The sequence below is a fragment of the Nyctibius grandis genome, chromosome 18, assembly GCF_013368605.1.
Source record: "Nyctibius grandis isolate bNycGra1 chromosome 18, bNycGra1.pri, whole genome shotgun sequence".
Classification (NCBI taxonomy): Eukaryota; Metazoa; Chordata; class Aves; order Nyctibiiformes; family Nyctibiidae; genus Nyctibius; species Nyctibius grandis.
This window is the reverse complement of record NC_090675.1, coordinates 3,871,036-3,893,040: the sequence shown is the minus strand read 5'-3', so window position 1 is coordinate 3,893,040 and position 22,005 is coordinate 3,871,036. Positions and strand designations below refer to the sequence as shown.

The following is a 22,005-nucleotide window of genomic DNA, read 5'->3' as shown; positions in this document are numbered from 1 at the left end:
AAAACCCTACTTATTTACTCCAAAATGCAAAGGAACTAGAACTTCTCACATAGCTTTCAGTTCCCTATTATTTGTATTACCCTTTCAGGTAAGGAGCTGTCTTTGTTTACAGACGTATCACAGCTGGCACAACTGAGCCTTGATCTAGGTTCATGTACCTATGTAGATCACAAATAAACAGAAATTTGTGTACTCAATGTACATGAAGATTTGTGTTCTCTGGGGTAAAAGCATAATCATGTGATGGAAAACTGCCTGTAGGCTCAGGATACTGTGATCCTGTTTGTGAACCTTCAAGGAAACAGCCAGTTATGGCAACAGTCTGCCCTCAGTTTACGTCCTGCATTTTGTTCCTTGCACATAGTTTGTCTCAGAAATTTCAACAGCTGTGCAACACGCACACATCACAAAGAATAGGTCAGAACTATCAAGAAAAAAAAATGACTCACGACTGATACAGAGCAGCATGTTCAGCCACTAGCCTGGGGAAAAGTCCATGTGATAGTACTGGAGGGACACTTAACTGTGACAGAACTAGGTTTACACAGAAGGAGAGAAGAGAATCATACTGTCAGCCTAAAGCTGTTTCCAGACTTGTCAAATTACATGCATTATACTTATCTTTGTGGAAGGATGAAGTATCACATTCATAGTCCCTCAAAAATGCTTTGCATATATGTGGGAGTTCCCATTGCCATGACTCCTTCTAAATTCTATCCCCGTATTAACAGAGAACGACCAAGCTCCTTTTCACAAACTTACAAACTACACTTCATCCATCACTTCTGTAGCCCAGTTTTGCCAAGCCATGAAAGGCAGCTGTCCACATTCTGTGCAAGAGCAGGCACAAATCACTGAATGCATACTAAAGAGGTGTCTAATCTTTAGAGGTGTCTAAAGTGGCAGCAGCTTGCCTGGTTGTTACCTTTCATAACAGCTTGTAGTGAAGCTACTTCTTCTTGCCACTGCCTCTTCACCTCATCGATAGCTTCCTGCTTTGTATTCTCGGATACTGTAGCTATAGCTTTGATGTTCTCCATTTCAGCATGAGCTTCCATCAGCTGGGTTCGCAATTGTCCCAGATCATCCTGGGCTGCTTGCAGCACTGCATTTTGTCTTTTCAGGTCCTCTGAAAAGAAGTGTTATGTCCATTTAACTTGATTAATAAATTCAATCTGAAGAATATACATAGTTGCTATGACAAAGAACAGTGCTCTAACAAGAGGGTGAAGGAAGCACTGATACTAAAGCATCTACCCATAACAACTGAACAAACGTTAGCACGTATCTTTAGGGAACATTATTTCTTGACTTTGTTTGCCCTTGTCTTTTATTAAAAAAGTACCTTCTCACAGATGCAGCCACAAAGTAGACACCGTGGATAAAACCTATGAATCAATATACCTGATGAAAGTGAACTGTGCTGTTAATTAGTTCATTATTATTTAACTCATTCTGGTATTGAATCTGGAAAACATAAGAACAACAGACAGGAAGACAGATCTTCCCCCAGTTTTGGCACCAACTTGGTTCTGAATTTGGATAGAACACTTCATATTTCTCAAACAGAAACATTCTGTGACCACTAAATGGAGCCCACGTAAGAAAACTACACAGACTGATTTACTCTTTACCATGGCTTTGCTAAAACTAAGCTTCTAATGAAAAAAGGGATACATTCAATGGAACATCCGCTACTCTAATTGTTGCAACTACAAACAGAAATTAAACTAATTTCACATTATCCTCCTGAGTTTTCTGAAGCAAAAAGCTCTGGAAGATATAGATTATAGAATTAATTCCAAAAGCACTAACACAAAATGTAGTTTTATGCCCACATAGCCTATTTCAATGGCAATCACTTTTAGCAGAAACACCTGGCCAATGTACAACAAACAGCAAGCTATTTTCATGTACTTCCTTCAGCACCAAAATGCTTAATCAATCCTGGTGCCCAACACCTTACACCTTGATAACGAATATGGAACCCAGAGCTAACCAGGTACTCAAAAGGGCATTAATCCTCACGTAAAAAAAAAAACAAGACCTTGCAGCATTTACATTACTTAGTTCTCAAATGGCAGTATTAAGGATGGGCTGTGACAGTCCCAATGTACATTTAAGAAAGGGTCTCAGAACAGAGGGAGGAGAAAAAAAAGCTTTTGGGGAAAAAAAAAAAAATAATTGCATGTATAGTCTCCTCCTTTTGTATCCATTCACTTCAGAACATGTGAAAGTTGGATTATTTTTTTCCCTCGTCACAATTTATTTTTCTTTTCTATTTTTTTTGACTGTTCTGTTCTGAAAAAGAAAGAATTATTGCTGTCTCATCACCATTGCCTTGTATCTTAACTTTCCTTTCATTCAGCTGCTAGAAACACAAAGAAATAGGCCTTCTGTATGATCTGATCTTCATTATGCCTGTTGTATTTCTGATCTCATAAGCTTATACAAGCAGCTGCAGTCTTAATGCATTATTTTTTGGCTCTTCTTTCATATGCTAAGGACAGGAAAATCATCAGGATTAGAAATAAATCAATTTGGCTCTCAGAACCGCAGCTATCTCTACTCTCCAATTCTTCATCAGATATTTGAGCTCATATGGTTCAAATTTTCCTATAAAGAACATTATTGAAATAGATGCCCTTGGCTGGTATTAAAACTTGTATAATGTTTGTCTGCTTATATTCTACCTCAGATGGAAATTTAAGACAAATTAATACAACATAAAAAAGCTAGCCACAAAGTACAAATAGCACATCATCTAGACTGTCTTTCCACTTACCAGATCAGCTGCTGTTCAGAGAGAATGAGCACTTCAGAATGTTAGTATTAAAACTCAGTGGTGGAGTTTCTGCATGTACATCAAGTTGCTCTGCTAAATCCTAGCCATGCAGGCAAATCTTTAAATTAATTCTAGAAATTAATTCCAGGAAGCTAAATAGCCATCTATTGAATTTTACTCTCTGCTTGTCTCCTATGTTCTTATTATGTGTTTGTTTAAAAGACTACTGCCACTTTTTCATTTTTGGCAAATCAGAAATAACAATCATGCTGGATATGCAGTTAACTATCCCAGTACTGAAAGAAAACTCCCTTAAATCCTTATTATCCTTAACCAAATTAAAAAAAAACTCACACACAAAAGAAAGTATGTAGTGTGCATAGGCAAATGGGGAGTAGTAGCAGCTGGCATTACAATGGCTATTCTCCACACAGGGATTATTTGAAGCTCCAGTTTAATTAAACTTTAGAATAATTCAGAGAATTGAGAACTTACCTTCCTTAGCCAAGTATAACTCCTTAAATTTTGCTCTCTTTTGATTAAATTCTTGCTCAAGTTGCTGCTTTGTGCGCAGAAATTCTGCATTGACCTTTTCCAATTCTGCTACCCGTTGTAGAAGAGCAACTAAAAATAAAACAGAAGATAAGGTATGTCACTAACAGTTAAGGTACCCCATTCTGCAACTTTGAGGTTTGGGGCTTATTCTTTTTAAAATATCTTTATTCATTAGCTCAGCTGTTGCCCCATGATACATTAGGACAACTAGTCAGAGTCCTTTGAGCAACAAGGTAAAGTAATTTTTCTTAGACTGTACCACCAAGTTGTAATAGACATCTTCACAGCACTAGGGGTACATGTGGCAGGAAATTTTGTAGAAAACAATCAATCTCCCAAAGAAAACCATAATTTTGTATATACAATAAAAGAAGAAATGGAAAAAAAACAGCGCCAGAATTATTTCTATTGGTGCTTCATTCCAAAACACCGGGAATCTAGTCACCAGGCACAGGAACAGTGTGTAAAGGCTGAACAACAATGCACCAAGTTCTCAAAGGCTGAGATCAAAGAAAACAAAGTGACAGCTGCTCAGCTAACAACTATGGAAGAACAAGGCACAGCAAAACCCATAAGCTAAAAATTAGATGCCCTTATCTTGCCTGTCTTCAGTTCTTCACGTTCACCAAAAGAAGGCTTCTCAGACTATACTCAGAGAAGTTTGCCAGAAGATGACCACAATCCATGGAGAAATAACTGATCATAAGATAAAATTCTCCTTATTTCCAGCAGGTAAAAATCTTCAAGGGCGCACATACATCATGCTGTTTTCCAGTATTTACCACAGCCATTTTTCTGGCCAGCAAGCCCTACCTCGATAGTGCAAAGCCAACTGCACAGGAGTACTCTCCAGAAAATGAAAGAAACCTGTAGCAAAGACAAGACACAGAGCAAGGCTCCAAAGGAGCTAGGAAAGCGGCTGGATCAAAACCAGGAGAGAAATAGCACACATGGCGCCAGGCCTAGGCAGCGAAAATGCTTCCCAAGGCTAAAGAGTTGCCTTTGATCTCTTGCTGAAGTCTTCCAAAAGGAAAGGGTTTGCCTGCATTTCCACTCCCCGCTGACTTCTGAGAGGGTGATGCTGCCAGCAGAGCTGCTCCCCGCGGCCTCGGGGAGAGCAGTTCACTTGCTGGCCCAGGCCAGGGCCCCGCGCAGCCACAACGCCTGCTGCTGCAACGCCGCTTCACACCTCTGAGCGACGAGAAGCGACATTCGGCTCTAAGGCGGTGGTTTCCATTTCACAGTTCCAGCTCTTGAAAGGAAACTATGACAGGCATTAAAACCTGAGTGAGCTCTACGCCACGGTCAGGGGCAGGTTGCTAAACCCTCCAGGTGCAGCCACGCAGTGCAGTGTCCAGTTACCAGCCGGGAGGCCTGAAGCCACGTGCACACATTCAAAACAAAACAAGGAGGAATCTGGACATCGCTCACCTTACAAACACAGTTTTGAAGGCCATAGAAAAAAATATTTAATTCTACAATTACCAATTCTGAAAGTTAGCAAATCAACTGCAGACATCTGTCAACTCCCCTCACCAAAGAGGACTCCAGCACTCCTTGTTTACTTGCTTCCCTTTCCATCTTTCTCTTGCAGAGAGACAGCAGCAGCTGTGCTACTGCTCCCATCAGAAAGCTGTTGTGCAAAGCAACTGAGCTGTATTTCTTCTGAAGGCGAGAGTTGCTTCTGCTGAGGGTGGATGGAAGAGAGGACACCACAAGAGCAGAAACTTCCAGTGCTTTAAGCTGGGGAAACAACAGACTCATCCTTTTTAAATCCTCCCACCCAAACAGAAAGAGGGACGGCAGTCACAGAGCAGGAAATGCAATTTAAACTTCAAATATTTACATTTACAGTATTGCCCTTCTCTACAGCCTGGCAGTTATGTATAAAAAAGTAATAAATAAATAATCAACCCCCATCACAACAGAGCTCTGTCCACTGTCAGGACCAGCTGCAGGCATTAAAAAAACCAAACCGTTTAAGATCTCAACTGCAGGTCATGCATCACTGCAACTGTGTATTAATACCATTCTTTTAACTCAGATATTAAGTTTAATGTGTTTTTACCACCTGTACTGTGTATGCGGCTCAGGACAGACTTTGCCGTTTCTCACACAGGGGAGGAGTTTGTCCCCAATACCACTATCCATATTGCAGTGATACAGAACACATAAACTTGAGGACAATAAGCTATGTAATACATCAAACCCCTGAAACGCATGTGCATAAAAAGTAAAAGCAAAGGAAGGTTTATTTTCTAAGACAGCATGACAACTACCTTCTTTCTTCTAAGTATGAATGATTAAATTTTCACCAAAATTACTTTCTTCTCTGGGGGTATGATTTGTATGATGGCCATACTTTCCAAAATGAAAGTGTGAACCCAAATCCAAAGTGCCAAATGCAGGTAACTGTGGGCTAAAGTCCGCCTGGAAGCGCACTGCAGGCAGTGGTAGGAAATGGCTTCATTCATAGATTTTCAATTAGGCTTTTGTCATTTACAGCTGACTTCTTGCTCTGAATTTAGCACCAACTCACCCCAGGTCTGTAAAAGAAAACTGTATTTACCATCACAGGCTATCAACTTAAAACTGACCAAAAAAACCTAATCCCAAACCCAAAACATCTACTTTGCAATGACAGCATTCATTAACTTGCCAGAGTCCCTGTCCCTGTGCTCCCATTTCCATGCACCGAAATGCAGCTATCGATGTTTAATGACACCGATGAAGTATATAGTCAACAAAGCCTGACAGACGGTCACCTCTCGTGGAGCTACGCGCGGCTGAAACAGGATCTTGCGCTACACACAAGATCAGAACAGGCACGGGACACGCTGTATTTCTGAAGAGCAGTAGCGTGGAAGACCTAATTTGCTAATCAGGGCCCTAACTCATCAAGAAACAAACAAAAACCCTAAAGACCTAATTTCTTAACTTCTGAAATACCATTGAGAAGAATTTAAGTTAAAATTGATATGCCAAACTGAAAAACAAACAAGCAAACAAGAAGTCCCTTTGGCCAACAATTCATTAGCTGTAAATAGCACTTTTTTCCCCTCAGAGTATTGGGGCAAATAGACTATTGATGACACAGCTGGACATGCCAATTACATCACTAGCTTTGTTTCTAACGAACAACACGGATTTTGCAGGGACACCAGGTCAGACGCAGGCATCACCACCTCCCTGTTTAACACTAATTTATAGCAAAGTACAGTGTATGCTATTGTGAGGCTTAACCAGGTGGAAAAACTCAAAAGAAGGGTAGCAAAATTCATTTCAGAGTGAAGTCATCAATTTACAGGAGAACCATGAAACTGTTGGAGTACACAAACTAGTGAAAGAGATACAACTTTCTCTTAACCCACTGCACAGCAAAATTTCAATTCAAGGAAAACACGGGAACAAACACACTTTTCTTATTGACTAGTTACTTAAATGCTGTTTCACAGATCAGCTCCCAAAAGGATTAAATTTTATGTATGACAAAGTTTCTTGTTACACAAACATGTACTGACCATTCCAGAACTCAGATAGACAAAGCTGATTATCAATAAGACTATTTTTGAATACTAGGTCTATTTATAAAATTAATGCCACAAATCTTTCTACTTGATATTTAAAGTGTCAAATGTGACAACAAGAGTTCAGCCCTACACAGCTGAAATGTGAAAAACAGATCAGAAAAAAACCCTATACATCCAATAAACTTGGTGATTAAAAAAAAACAAACTTCTGTCATTCTTCTGTCATTTTCCACCTCTTCTTTTCCTGTCATGATTGCTTGAGACAGAAGTATGGATAAATAAAAATATACGGCTGCCCATTTTTCTTCATGCTTATTTCCTAAGAGTACTAATTTTCATCTATCATGACATCATATTGGAGCCACAATTATGTTACTAGATACATTTTTAATCTAAGAGTCTGCCACCAGAACGTATATTTAGACTGCAAAAAGTTTTTCTTTATTTTCTTCAAACAGGACTTGATTTTAAAAAAAACAAAACAAAACAAAAAAACCCAAGCAAATAACCCCCCCCAAAAAAAACCTGAAACCCCCGACATTCTTAAAATACACTTCAATACAATTGTTCTCTAACAGGCACCCAGAAGTAAATGAACAGATAATGGTTCTTTTAATAAGCATGTTGAACAGAAATAATTCCTGACTCATGAAATGTAGGCTGGTTTATTTTCAAGGAACAAAATTTGCCCTTACACACAGATACTCAGCAGCGGCAGACCAAACTGAAGAAAAGGGAAGAAAAAAAAAAGGAAGAAAAGAATTATTTGCTTTTCCCAAACTTGCACTTGGGAGCATCAAGCATTTTATTTCCCTGGACAAATGGCTAAAGCTTACTGGTCCACATAAGCTTACTGGTCCACATACACTTTCCTAGTTCTATTTGAGGACAGAGAATTGCACCAGACTTCTCACTTGCCACCTTCGTTTTCAGAGTGGCCACAAATCCCTCTGGATTGTCACACCTCTCCTTTCCAGAGTACTTCACTGCATGAAATGATGACAACTAAGCTACAGAAAGGGTAAAAAAAAAGAAAAAAAAAAGGAAAAAAAAAGAAAAATATTCTAACGCTCAGCTGTGCCACGGAAGGCACGCTGTTGCTCGCCCTTGTTACCACCACATAGTTCTGCAGAAGTAACTCTCGGGCAGTTCCGCATTTTGGGCAGCGTGGCTTTCGACTCATTGTTGCACTCATCCAACAATTTCTAGTTTATTGTACAGTTTAAGGTTATTTGACATCCACAATTTGTTCTCTATTGACTGAACATTCACAAGCAAACAATCCAGTACAAATTTAATGCTAGATACACAAAAACTTGGGGCTACTCACAAATGCAGGTATCACGATGCAGAATTGAGCCTTGCTGCATCATATCTGTTACAGGATCTTTTCATTTATTGCAGTAAATCAATAATTGCAAGATCAAAAATATTCAACTGAGCACTGTATGTTACAAACATCTAACCACACATTATAAATATTATAGTAACATCAAGTGGAAGTTTGCAATATACTATTAAAGTTTGAAAGTATTATTACTTTTTCATTGAAGTTGAATGACTGAAACACAGCTTTCCACTCGAACTTGTAGTCTCAGTAGTGCCTATTCCTACTCTTTATTTTCCTCTGTTATGTTACACACTGTATGACATGCTACATTAAGGATCTCAGAAAAAAAACTAAAGCCACCATCAAATTAAAATAATTAAAATTAAAGAAATGGAGCCGTTTGAGTAAATGGGAAGATTCTCTTTTATAATACAATCAAGAACAGAATAAAAACAAAGCAAAGAGAAGACAAGGGTCCTTTAAATGGCTTAATTAATCCTGCACAGTTGAACAGCCATACGCAGTAACAACTAAGTAATGTTTAACATGACATTGTAAAAACCGGCATAGCTGTTTATATGACCATCTTCATGGCATTTTACATGAGCTGTTTGCATTTCACAGGTGCATCATCTCTAAAGGTCTTGCTCCTGCTTCCACCAGCTGTTCACTATGAAGCGTTGCTCAAGATCAGCACCAAAGCTACATCTGGTGCTGCTGGTTTAAATTGATGCAGAAGCGTACAGCAGGCAAATGAGCATGAGAGAGCTTCCTGGTTCAGGTCAACCACTGATTACCAAAGATGTCACTTAGTACTTGTTAGTTAGACAAGGTATAGTCCTGTATTTTTGATGTGTAACCATTTTTACTGAAATTTTCCTCAAAGTTGTTTATACAGCAAACATCACCATGCAGAGTATCAAGAAAAAAAGCCAACATGCTGCTTCTCCTTCCCCATTTTTTCCACTTCCGCTTCCCACTTTTTCTCCCTTTTCATGGCGCTCACGTGTCAACTACTTCCTTGCCTTGTTACTGCCTCCCTTGTCTTCTTTCTTGGATGCAAAACCAGGCAGTTGCTGTTCTGGGGTGAAAATCACCACCCCCTGACACTCCATTCGCACTCAGTAAAGGAGGATCACACCCGACTTCCTCCCAGTTTCAATAAGCCCACTTCATGTGATCAGTAATGCTCCTCACCTCTTCTACACATTTACTCATTCTGGCCCCAGGTAACTTAAGTCTAGTTTTAAATTTATGCTTAAACATCATTTAAATTAGACTGGAATGGAAGAGTGTTCACTCACATCAAGTATCACAGGAATGAAGTTAATCACATATGTCTCCAATGACAGAAGTGGGCTTGAATTTTTGCCCCACAATTCATCTTTCATTTGCTAAAAGCACCATTTCTTCCCAAGGATAGTCCATACCTCCATGCTTACAGCCTGGCTTTTCCTACATCCCGTATCATAGTAGCTGGTTCTTTCCTTCACCGTTTAACTAGCACTGCCATCAAACCTCTCAGTTTTGTGCACACAATTTTCTCCACAGAAGTTTCAACTCAATGTGTGAGAGGTTTTGCCATCATTAGTTTTTACCCTATTTTATTTCTGCCACTGACGTTTTGGTGGAAGGAGGGGAGAACAATCCCTCATAAAATTTTAGGAAAACACTATTTGTTAGCATTTTTTCAACCATGCTTTCTGCCTCATCAATTTAGCGATAACTTAAATAGTGCAGCAGTGGATGAATCAGAGTGTTGGAAAAGTCAACCGGACACCACAATAGATGGTAACCTATAGAAAGCGTTTTGGCTGCATCCTGCTGCTACCATCAGTGAGTCTTCTCAGTGCTGGTAAGCTTCAATGCATATCAGAGTATCTCAAAAGTCAACGGCAAGATACAGTCTGGTGAACACAGACACTGTGAATTCATCCATAGCGACACAAAATGGAGAGAACTGAGTTACCAATCTCATCACAATCATCAGCATTTTCCCTGCTCTCTCAGCGCTTGTATCTTATTCCCTGGGCTTTAACACTTTTTTCATTTTTATAACTGCTCTTTACAAGAGGATCAATTTTTTAAAAAAGACTGCAGGAAAAAAGCTCAATGACTTCTTGGGTTTACGAAGGGTCTATTTACTCTGCAGGCTGTGTACATTTACTCAAACTAGTCACTGCTTGAGCAAACAAGTGCACGGTGATGGCAGCACAAAACTCTGAAGGATAAGTGTCCAAGTATTGGTCAGATTTCTCTCAAAAGGTTCGCAGCTTGCACCGAGTGTCACTGCTGCTACCATTACACCACCACCAGCCCAAAGCCAGCCTAGGTAGATCTACATACCCTCCAGTCAGAGCCTGACTTGATCCCCTTGGCAAAGCTTTTCAAGCATTTAATACATCTAAGCTTAAACAATGGATCTGTCAAACATGTCAACATTCACACACACTTTCACCACTCCTTTTATTTCATCAGTCTGTCCTACCTCATTAACTGGTAAGCTAAACATTCAACATCAGGTATTTTAAACAGACACACAGAGGCTCCTTCAGCCTGTGACAACCTCCAGCAGAGCCACCTATTGCCCTTCCACACTATTTTAAAGCAAGCCCCCAAAAACTGTCAAGTCACTTAATTCTTCCTGACCAAAGCAACATTGAAAATATGAATAATTCTTGGTATTTACACAGGAATGCTTCTGCCAAGCCTCTCCACACTACCGCATCTCATCATTTGTACGATATAACCACAAAATCCAGAACAGGATTAAACTACTTCACGTGGCAATTACACTTGACAGTGAGGTTTTCAATGTATCTTGCCTTGCAAGAAAAACAAAATTTACATAGAGGATATTGTTTGCTTTAGTAAACCATCAGAAACCTGCTGTTCTGATCATAAGAATATTTCAGGGTGACAGATATTTAGGGAGAGATTCTGACATGCACATCACTATACAGGAGACCACTTACACAATTCGTCACTCTAATACCACTAGTATAAATGTTTTCTTAAAATGTAAACATTTGCTAAACCCAGACAACAAACTCAATACTGATTTTCTTTCAAGGTAATTTAATTGCTGACTCATTTTCAGTGGGAGGAAAAAAAAAAATCTCTTTGACTCCTTATAATATGTTTATCACTTTGCCTACACGTTTATTAAAGGCTGTCCTCTTTTGGGGAAAAAAGGGAATAAAGTATGACTCAGCCCTCAGGAAAACAAAAACAAAACAACCCTACTGCATTGTTCTCTTCGATGAAGTAATTTAATACATAAACCAAAACCATTCCATTAATTCAAAAATTCCCCCAGATACCACTCATCTAAGATCTCATGCTGTCTTGCCATTTGTTGTAGGGACAATAATTGAGGTGTAGCTTTGAGAGCATTCACGCTACAGACCACCCCAAATAACTCTGCTTCCCTATTCCTGAGCAGAAAGAACAAACTGACGATGACATAACACACTTAAAAATTCAAAGGAAGGTAACAGAAGTGAGGTATTCAATTGGAGAGATAAGCACACAGCTAGACCAAGAAAATGATGCAGAGAAAAACAAAAAGAGGTCACTGTTTGTGAAATTTATATAGGCAATGGCTTCTCTAGCTTACCATTCCTTCAGGTATGAGGAGACTGCCATTTAAAGCAAATCAGCATCTTTGTGGACATTTTCAAAAGCTAAGACATAATAATAGCACGCAAAGTCACTGCCATGTGTGCAGCTACCAGACAGCACTACTGTATTTTTACAGGTACCTGAAAAGCTTCAGAAATAGCAGTAATTCATACATAACCCAAGAGTTATGAATGGGAACAAGCACCACAAAAGGGAGTTAACACCAGATTTCTTTCCCTCTGTGAATGGGAAAGAAATCCCTTCACATAATTTGGCCACTCAAATTGGCAGACAGAGAAAAAACTGAGAAAGAGAATAGGTGAAACCTTACTTTCAAGGAATACTAATTCAAAAGTGCTAGTTGTCAGAAAAGCAGGTTGCAGGCATGAAAACATGGTGCTGTAGAGTAACCATTTAAAGGATATAAATCTTAATAAACGGCCTGGAAAATATGGTTGCCAGATGTATTTATGGAGACACTGGTGACAAATACAGTATGACAAATAATAAAAGATGATTAACATTTTTCTTTGATAAGGAACAGGATACAGTTCCTGTAATTTGGAGTAAGGTTTCTACAGCAATTTAATAGTTTCCCTGAGAACAACGGAGTACTACTCCCCCAAGCTTCTATAATCTATTTCTTGACAGAAAACACTGCCAGCATTCTATATATTCATATTTTTTGCTACCACTTGTCAGCCAAATGAATTCCTGAACAGTTAAAAAGGAAGAAAATCTTCCTCCAGCATGAGATTTTAAAAAATTTTTAAATATGTCTGGGGTATAAGCAATATAGAACATGAAGACTTTACTAAGCCTGCAGTTATGATAATTTTAAATCAATTTAAGTACTGGTGGTCATCTGAAAGGGTAACTCAGCACTCCCACCTCACCCTGACCACACGGGCCTTTTAACTTCACCATGCTACGAGGGCCTTCGAGGCTGTGCAGTGATGGGATCAGAGAAGTGATACAGCAAAAAGTTGGGGGGTGGGAGGGGAGTGAGTTAAACCAATTTTCAGCCAAACCAGGTCCCTGATCATGCCCATCACTTGGCTGAGCATATACCAGAACCAGCACAAACATGACAGTGAGGATGTAGACTGGTTTAAACTGTGAAGAAGAGTCTGAACTATACCCTTGGACACTCATATTACTACTGGGCAGTCTCCACCCCTTCCTTTATGCTAGCTCTAATGCTCATCAGGTCTTTCACTAAATCAATTAAACTCATTAATCCAGCAGTGAGTAGTTCTCAACTGGGTGACTGAGCTGAACTGGCTCAGCGATGGGTCCAACGCGCAGAGCTGGCACAAAGGAAATTATGGGAACACGACTGTGGAAGCAGGAAGAAGAGAGCAGGATCACTCCTTTTAGCAGCAGCATCCCTCTAGACTGGCATAGCTGTAACATGAAACCATAGCCTATGGGTACAGTTTGATAATCAGTTTAAACCTAAGTGCATCCTGCTTGCCAAAAGAAACAGCCTGGCCTTCCTTCTGTCCTACACTCTCCCTTGCGGCAACTGAGACTGGTGCAGTCACACAGCAGAACTTACTTCTTAAGACTTGATGACTGTCATTTTTAAGTCATAAATGACCTTCCTCAAATCCTGATTTGCATTCAGACTCTTCAGGGGAAGCTTACAAACATAATCTGTATCAGCAAGCAAATGCCAAAACTCAGCTTTCCCATCAGTGTTTGCATACACACAGGTTTTGAACAAATGCAGCTGAAAGGGTGTCTCCAGTATAGACACATTTAGACTGGTACAAAACCTAGAGCTGTAGATAAAAAAGTATCAGAAAACACTTGTAGTCCAGAATAAGGTTAGGCTCGTGTTTACTCTTACTTGAAAGCAAATACGCCAATACAAAACTGCAGTGAGATTAGACCCTATAATGTGCCATTACAACCCTTCTGATATATTCTCAGGTAAACGTTAGCCTCAGGGCCTCAAATGAATGCAACCTTTGTAACATCAGGAGGTTCTACACCATTTAGAGATTTAGCATCTTTATCTTTAGTTTCATCTAAAACTCAAACAGAAGCTGTGAAGACCAGACAGACAGCTATAATATGTTCACAGTTACAAGCGTCAGTCAAGCACAGAACCCAGAGTTTGGCTAATTGCTTTCCCATTAATTTAGCACACATTTCTAGATACAGCACAAGGAAGAAGATTCAAACAGACGTTGCCAGCTGACAATTAAGAAAACCTTACTTGAAACCAATCTTTAGAACAAAATTTAAAAGATGTAGCATATGACATAAAGATGCCAGCCTGTTAGATGATCTGAACTAACAGAGCCAAATTTATGCTTTGTATTTCATCAAAATAAACCAAGTAACACCACAGCTAAATTATATCACAGTGATTTTGGCATAGACTACTTTTAATGTAAGACGAATGTTTCAATTCCTGTGTCTGAAATCAATGGGAGTCTAATAGGAACAGTAGGCCTTCAGAAAGACAATTTTCTTAAAGGGTACCAGACATGAAAATTTATAGTGGATGGTTAACATAATTATTGCTTGAGCAACAACTTCTATCACTCATCTGTGTTTCTTCCTATGTAGATTAAGCCAATTACACTGAAAATACAGATGTAAGGATTGTTTTATACTCTGTGGTTGTATCCAAGTTACTGTTTGCAAGTCACTGTATTTTTTTTTTTAAAGCAACCAACCACGGTGCTAGTGTAATTGTTTTGCATAGCATTGAAATAGCATAGATTAAAATATAATATGCTGGGGAGTATATTAATGGTAACTACCCATGCAAATAGAAAGTTACCCTACCAAGGCACGGGTGTGGTGGGTAAACAGTTATACATGGAAACACTTAAGACAAAAACGGTGAGAGTGCTCTTTCTTCTTTTGTTTTGCATATTTCTCTCTTTTGTTGACATTTAAATAGCATTTCAAGTCTTGTTGCGGTTATCTGTAAGTTAAAAATATGTATCGACAAAAGATGCAATAAAAACCATACTGTTGATTCAGGTCACTGTCTTAAAGGCCTGGGCAATGCCGCTATTACCAACAAAGCTGGTTTGGTTTGATCCTCCGTTAATCCTGTTCTCTCACCTACAGGCCATTCCCTCTGCAACACCACACAGTTAATGCTTTTGTTCTCTTTCAATTATTGATTCTGATTCACTTTGCCATATATAACTTCTATCTGCTATTGCATTTCTGCTCCACGGGTTTACTAAAAAACATTTTCAGAAACCACAAAATATAACAAGAAGATAAACATTAACAAAAAAATCCCACCTGAATTTAAATTTCTTTTCTCAGTGACTCATCACAGTAAGGCAAGTCTCTTCTGCTTATGAATAACTAAATCAGGCTTTTTTTTTTTTTTTTCTTAAGATCTTATTTTTCAGTTCTTAACACTGCCAGACACACAAGACAAGACAGGGCTCTTAACTGCACACAGAACAAAACAAGAAAATCGCAGCAGTGCGGGTTTCCTGCCCTGCTCTCTACTGATACCAATTTTCAGAACTGCTCTGAAAGCCAAAAGATGGAACTCAGATTTTTCTGCCTTTCCAAGAGGCATATATTAACTTCCAGCAATTAATTCTCACAATCTGTGAGTCACGTACCTGCTTTGGTTTACAAATAAAGATACTATGGTATTGAAGAATTAGATGTCAGCCAACCTCATGATAAACAGGTGAGTAAATGAAGTCCATTGCCTGCAACATACTATAACCTGTTCTGAGAAAACTCAGAACCTGAAGATGTATAAGGTAGGGTTGAAAAGCAGATGAGTACTTGCTCTATATCAAGAGCAAAGCAGGAGATCTTCCCTTATTAAAAAAAGAAACTGGAGAGATCTTAAAGAAAAAGATATTTAAAAAAAACCAGCAAGCAGTGCTGTTTGGAAAAGAAAAGAGAAGACATTTTTCACAGAGGAAGTTTATACGGTCATGCAATTTTCTCTAGAAGAAGAAGAATGAAGGCATGAAGGAAACGGAGAGTGAGGGTGTGCTAACTGCAGAGCAGGGCAAGCAAAGACCAGAGCAGCCAAAACAAGGGCAAGGTACATGAACACCCACAGACTGGAGGTTGCAAAAAGCCTGCGAGAGGGAAAGCAATATTTAAAGAAGATGAGGTGGTGATTGGGAAGGAGGACTGAGGAAAGCAGAGGGTTAGCTGAAGAGCAGTAGTTGCCCAAGACAAGGTCAAATGACTGGCTGTTTGACCGGAGAGGAAAAATCTGCGACCAAAGGTCAAGTAAGGCCACATTTCTGCCACTTAACTGTGTGGAAGCAGAAATTGCCAGGGAAGATGGAAACAGATGTGAAGGTTGATTTGAAAGCTTTTATTTTTCCTCTTTGTTGCAACTGGAGGAGTCAGGCCAGGGAAGACAAGCATATGATGGGGACAGGAAGGAGAGGAGCACCACCACGAGCAGCTGAATGCCAACAGGAGCCATGGCTGACAGAAGCAGACACGAATGGGGGGAAAAAAAAAAATAAATGCAGCAATTCCTCATTATATTAACAGTCATGCTGCAGCTCTGCATTCTTAATGTACTATAGGCACTGCTAATAAAGCAACAGGACAACCCAGAAGTTTTTTCAAGCACCAGGTACATTTCAGTGGAGAGCTAAAAAGCAATTCTCTTCTTTCTGAAAGACACAGAAATATTAACTAAGGGTATGCTACTCACTGATTCCTCCTATGCCAATTTCCATAAAGGTATCAAATGATTTAAATTTTTCCAGAGATAATTCATCATCATGCTCAACTGACTATACCATGACTAAAATTACACAATGCTTACACTATTTATAGAATAACTTGCAGAGGCTAGTACCATTAACTCAGACACCACTAAATCAGATACTAAAAACAATTCTACAAGTAAAGACTATGAACCACTCAGAAGTACTAGACCTTTGGAGTGAAAGATGTTCCTCTTAAATACACACACACAATGGCATTATAGCTAGTCATCTTTTTTTCCAACCTTGCTGTCAGAGACTGCTTAGAAGTCTGCTTAGTAAGTGCTGCTTATCAATGTTACCAGTTCTTATCTTGGAAGACCTCAGTCAGAGTAAAGCCATAACCTCATGCTTTTTCTATTTTTGTTTAAACGACATACTTTTATTTAAAAATACGTAAATGTAATACAAAACTTCACATTTTAGAAGTACTTTTTAATAAAGTGCCTGGAGTGAAAACCCAAGAAGTCTGCCATTCAACCATCACACATTACGAAGCCTATGGGATTTGGGCTACTCCCACACTGAGACACTGTTTGTTTTAGCTTCTTAAAAGTTTTAAAACAAAATGCATTCTCCAGTCACTTTCAAGGGAGCGCACACAAACTAGTTCCACAGTGGATATCTGCTCCACCCACAAAGGGCTATGGGAAAGCAACTAAACATCTTGAGGCATCAGGCCAGGAAGCGAAGAAAACATTTACTAAGGCCATCTTCTCTGTGATGATGGTGAAGTGGCCAAGAAGCAATACAAATGGGAAAAGAATTTATATTTTCCAGTGTTCAAAATGCAAAAAGAGAGTTGGTACACATGTGAAAGTATATTCATCGTGCCCTCAGGCGAGTCAACAGCTAATTATAAAGAACAGGGTCACGGTATTTTTCAAAATTAAGAGAGAGATTTGGGACTTGGCTTCCACAGGAAAACAGACACCCTGAATGTGCTTATTTCCACCCTGGAGCAAACTGACCTGCTGAGCAGATCAAAACTTCCTTAGAAATTTTAAAAGGTGGAAACATGTACATTTAAAGTGTCCGTATTGCTTTTGAAGCCAAATCCCAGATTTGTCCATTGAACTGACATGGAGAAAAGTACAGCTTAAAAAAAGATGTGTGAATGTCTGTGGTTTTTAATTAAAAATGTATTTGTTTAATAATATTAATAACTATTAAATAACATAATAAAACTAAGATGAAGCAAAATGAAAGTGAGGGAAGAAATTTTTTGGCTCTTGGAAAGTACCAACAATTTTGAAGTTACTCCCCAAGAGAAGAGTTTAACATCTGACCGTTACATCAACACCACTGAGCTGAACTTCAGCGCTCAAAACCAGTCCCCTACCAACCACACCTAGCTTTTGAGATGAGTAACAGCATTTTTAGATACTTCAATTTAATTTATAAGTGACGCTTATAAGGAAAATAACTAGAAATGTAAAAGTGTCAAAGGCTTAAGTTTTGTTACTTAATTTTCTCCATGACATCCCAGACCCCTTCACAAGCAATGCTCAACCTCTGGGATATGTGAAAAGCACAGTGACAGCAAGTCGCAGCTCTTGTCAGGATCCCGTATTATTGCCACAGGGAAACAACGCAGCCCACAGCACTGCTCGTCCTACTAAAATCAATACGGCAACGTCCTCCAATCTTCTATATACAGCTGAGCAGTCCTCTCCCCTGAGAACTGGCATAATCTCTGACCATAAAAAAGAGACACCATTTTTACTGGCCTAAGCACAGGGGTTAAGAACAAGTTACTCCAATACTGTATGAATTCCTTCTGCTAGCAAATTCTTATTAAAATATTTGCTAGACTGTGCCACTAACAGTTTCCTTTATCACAGAATAATATCAACAGAGATGCTATTTATCAGTCTGACCGTACTAACAGTTCAAGTTTACTGGTGCAGTAAGAAGAGTTTAATAATTTGCATATCACTGTAATTAATTTTAGTCTTGAAGAACTAGTGTTTTATGTAACTTCGGTTTCTTCATTGAAGCATTTTCCAGATATGAGAAGGGGAATAATACTAAAGCCTAAGCGTTCTGATAGGGAAAAACTATGCCAAAACATTTTGTTTGGTAACCTTATTTTCAGAAATGGCAAGCATCCAGACCTGAACTAAACCCAGGGAGGCTGAGAGTTGAACCTTCAAAAATAAAAATATTTTTAAAAATTAGGCATTACTGTTCCAGTCACACAATCTAGACAACACACATATTAATTAAAATCTCAAAAAAAAAGCACCTCGGCCAGGATCAATGAAGCACACCCCTACTTGCAACACCGGCTGACATCATTAGCTAACAGTTCACAGCAGAGTGCACAAAGCCACACCAGCAGCCAAAGGACTCTGCACTTAGCCTTTCTGCGATTGTTATCATATGGAAACTCTATTACCCCACACAAAAGAATGAGAAGGTTATTAACTTCTATACCAAGCCAAAGTACAAAAATGGGGTAGGACCCAACATCCATTCCTTTCCTATTTCTTTGTGCTATTTCTTCCCCTCTTCTTGTGCCCATTTTCATTTCACGATGGACATTAGAATAGAATATACATTCTATATTATATTCCTCTCATGTTGTTCCATATATGTTATTTCTACTACAGCAGAAACAGTAGTTCTTTCATACTTACTTTCAACAAAAAAAATCATAGCTGATGCATCTTGCACAAGTAAAGAAAGCATAAGGTATTTATAATCAATAGAAGTAATTATAAAAAGCCATTATTTTTCCTTAGGGGAACATATTAATCCAGTTCTATTTTGTCATGTATCTTAAATCAGAGGTTACACTACTCCTTTAAGCAATAAATTTAGTGCAGATAACTAAAAATATTTAATAATTCCTTTCTTCAATTTTTTATCCACATTAAAACAGAATGGAGAAGTTTCAAGGCTTGCTTTTGGTGAGTTACTTAAAAATAAAACCAACACACATGAGAACAATAGTATAGTAATCAAAGTGGATGAAAAACCCCAAACTGGTCCTATTACTGCCAAAGGAGGACGGGGGAGAGGAGCCATTTTAGAAGCTCTAATTCTTTAGTGCAAGAACACAGCAACCACTTTCAGAATCCATCCAACTCGCAGCCACGTGCCTTTTTTACAGCACCCTCATCTTCCCACAGCTAGAAAGCATGAGAAAGACAGCAATCCGTACCTCCTACAAGAAAGACTTCATCAACCTATCACATTACTAAATTTTACTTGCACCTTTTTGCCTTCTTTTTAGACAACAAAAAAATAAAATCTACCCAATTTGTAACTTCTAATATACTACTAACATACAACTACCTTTCCTGGTCAAGGGGCAGCAAACATTTGTACAATGCACAGTTCCACTGCACATCTGCAGCCAAACAGTCTGCAAGAGCCAAGAAGAAAATTTGTTGGAAGTTGTTCTGTAGCTCTCAGAAGAAAAGGCTAAAGACCAATAAACAATGGTTATTCACCAGAAAGTACACAAAAGCAACCCATACCAACACCAATCTCACAAGCATGACAGCAAGTAAATTCACCTTCCCCTCAGTGCTCTAGAAGGACAAGCATGCAATCATTGACCTCAATGTAGGAAAAAAGCCCCACAATCTAAACACCTTCATCATTAAAACTTTGGAAAGGTAGACTGAAATACTGAAATCCCTGAGGATAAGCACTTCTCGTGTAACTCCACACACAAAAAAAAAGAGCCCACAATTCCCTAGATATGCATAATTAAGAATACATCATTGCCCTTTTCTAACAGAGTGCTTTCCCAGGGAAACTCATCTGCTCTCTAAAAAAAGAGCTCTGGCGCAGTCCCACGGCTGGGTCAGCACCTATCCTTCAAGATCCTGTACAGCTCTCTAGTCCTCCTATTTCTACATTATGACCAGTGTCAACTTAAATTTCTCGCTCTCTCACCCCTTCCCATACACCCCATACACCAAACATTGTCCCTTCAGTCCCACCTTCCAAGCAAAGCATTACCTACAGGCTTTCTGATATGCATACAGCTCTGTAACCTATTCCAAGGGAAAAAATACTTCCTTGTCTGTAATTCCTCCCAAAGCAGAAACAAATAACCTTTCTGTAACAAAAGCCTTCAGGGAAAGCTTATCTTCCTCCTGCACAGGTAAATACCATCTTGAGAGAAGAGCTGTCATTTTCTTTGTCTTTTCCAGCACAGGAATGAATTGTCCACACCAAGTAGCCTGACCTCAATCTCCTGAAGTGCCTTTTCGCCACACGCACACTGCGAATACAGCCCTACATCACCTGCTGTGGCCAAATCACTGATGAAGTCCTACCCAGACAAGAAACATCTACCTGGATACAAGCATCACCACTCTTTTCCTCCCACCCAGCATCCCCCCATTCCCAGGGTGGGGAGGCCTCCCTCGCCCCACCGCACGCCCAGGCTGAGCCCCTTTCCTGGCAGCCGGGTGTCCTCTGAAGCATTATCCTCCCTCCTTGGGCGCGCTGGGGAGCCGCCCTTGCTCCACATTAAGCACATTTACAGACTAATAACCACTGCGATGCCCCCTCCGTCCTCGCAAGGCCTTCCCGACCCACCTCTCCCAGCCAAGCTCCCCCCTAGGCGCTCACCGCCCGCCCTCCCCTCACACGGCGGCTGCCACCGCCGCCCCGCCACCGGCCGGGCACGGCCCCACAGGCCCCTCCGCGGGGCTCCCCTTCGTGCGTACCCCCGCCCCGGGCCGCCCCCGCGGCTGCCCCACGCACCCTGCCCCGGCCGATCCCACCTCCCCGCCGCCCTCACCACCCACCGCCGCGGCCCGGCAAGGCCGCCCAGGCCGCTGCCCCCCGCCCGGCACGGCTCCGCAGGCGAGCCCGGGGCTGGGCAGGCCGCGGCCGCCCGGCTCCGCGGAGCGAGGCCGCCTCCCCCTTTACCGTCCGTCGGAGGGCTCGGGCCGGGCTGGGCCATGGCTCCGGCGGGCGGGCGGCGCCGCCGCGGCCTCCTCCGCCTCCAGCTGCGGCGTCGGAGCGGGAACCGCTACGCCAGGGGGCCCCGGCGAGAGACGGGAGCTGCCGGCCTGGGCCTCCGCCTCCTCCGCCTCATCCTGACAGCGGCCGCCGCCGGCGGGAGGAGGAGGAGGAGGAGCGCCGCGCAGGCGCCCACGGTGAGACCACGGGACCGGCTGCCGCCACCGGGGCTGCGAGGGCCGGGGCCGCGCTGGCCGCCCCCGCGGCAGGGGCAGGGGCAGGGGCGGGGGCGGAGGGGCTTTCGGCTGCTGCCTCCCGGCCCCATGCTGAGGTGCTTTGTCACCCAGCGGCCGAGAGGGGAGGCAGAGCCGGCCCCGGCGGGAGCTGGGCCGAAGCCTCCGCCCGTGACGGGCAGGACCGGAGCGGCGGCGGGCTCACGGAGGAGCTGGTGGGGCTGAAGGCGCCCGAGGGGTCCCGCCGCCCCGGGTTCGCACTGGGACCCCGTCG

The 22,005-nt window shown here is 41.0% G+C and overlaps 1 protein-coding gene across 2 annotated transcripts in view; it reads right to left on the bottom strand.

Moving 5' to 3' along the window:
• Positions 1-21,662, bottom strand: part of RABEP1 (rabaptin, RAB GTPase binding effector protein 1) — a 49,534-nt gene extending 27,872 nt beyond the window's left edge. For both annotated transcript variants that reach the window (XM_068415528.1, XM_068415530.1), the window contains exons 1-3: positions 21,466-21,662; positions 3,281-3,409; positions 926-1,129 (exon numbers count right to left, since the gene is read on the bottom strand). In XM_068415528.1, the coding sequence (XP_068271629.1) occupies positions 926-1,129; positions 3,281-3,409; positions 21,466-21,499 (367 nt within the window). In that variant the 5' untranslated portion in view covers positions 21,500-21,662. The remainder of the gene's footprint in view (positions 1-925; positions 1,130-3,280; positions 3,410-21,465) is intronic.
• Positions 21,663-22,005: the final 343 nt, after the last annotated feature.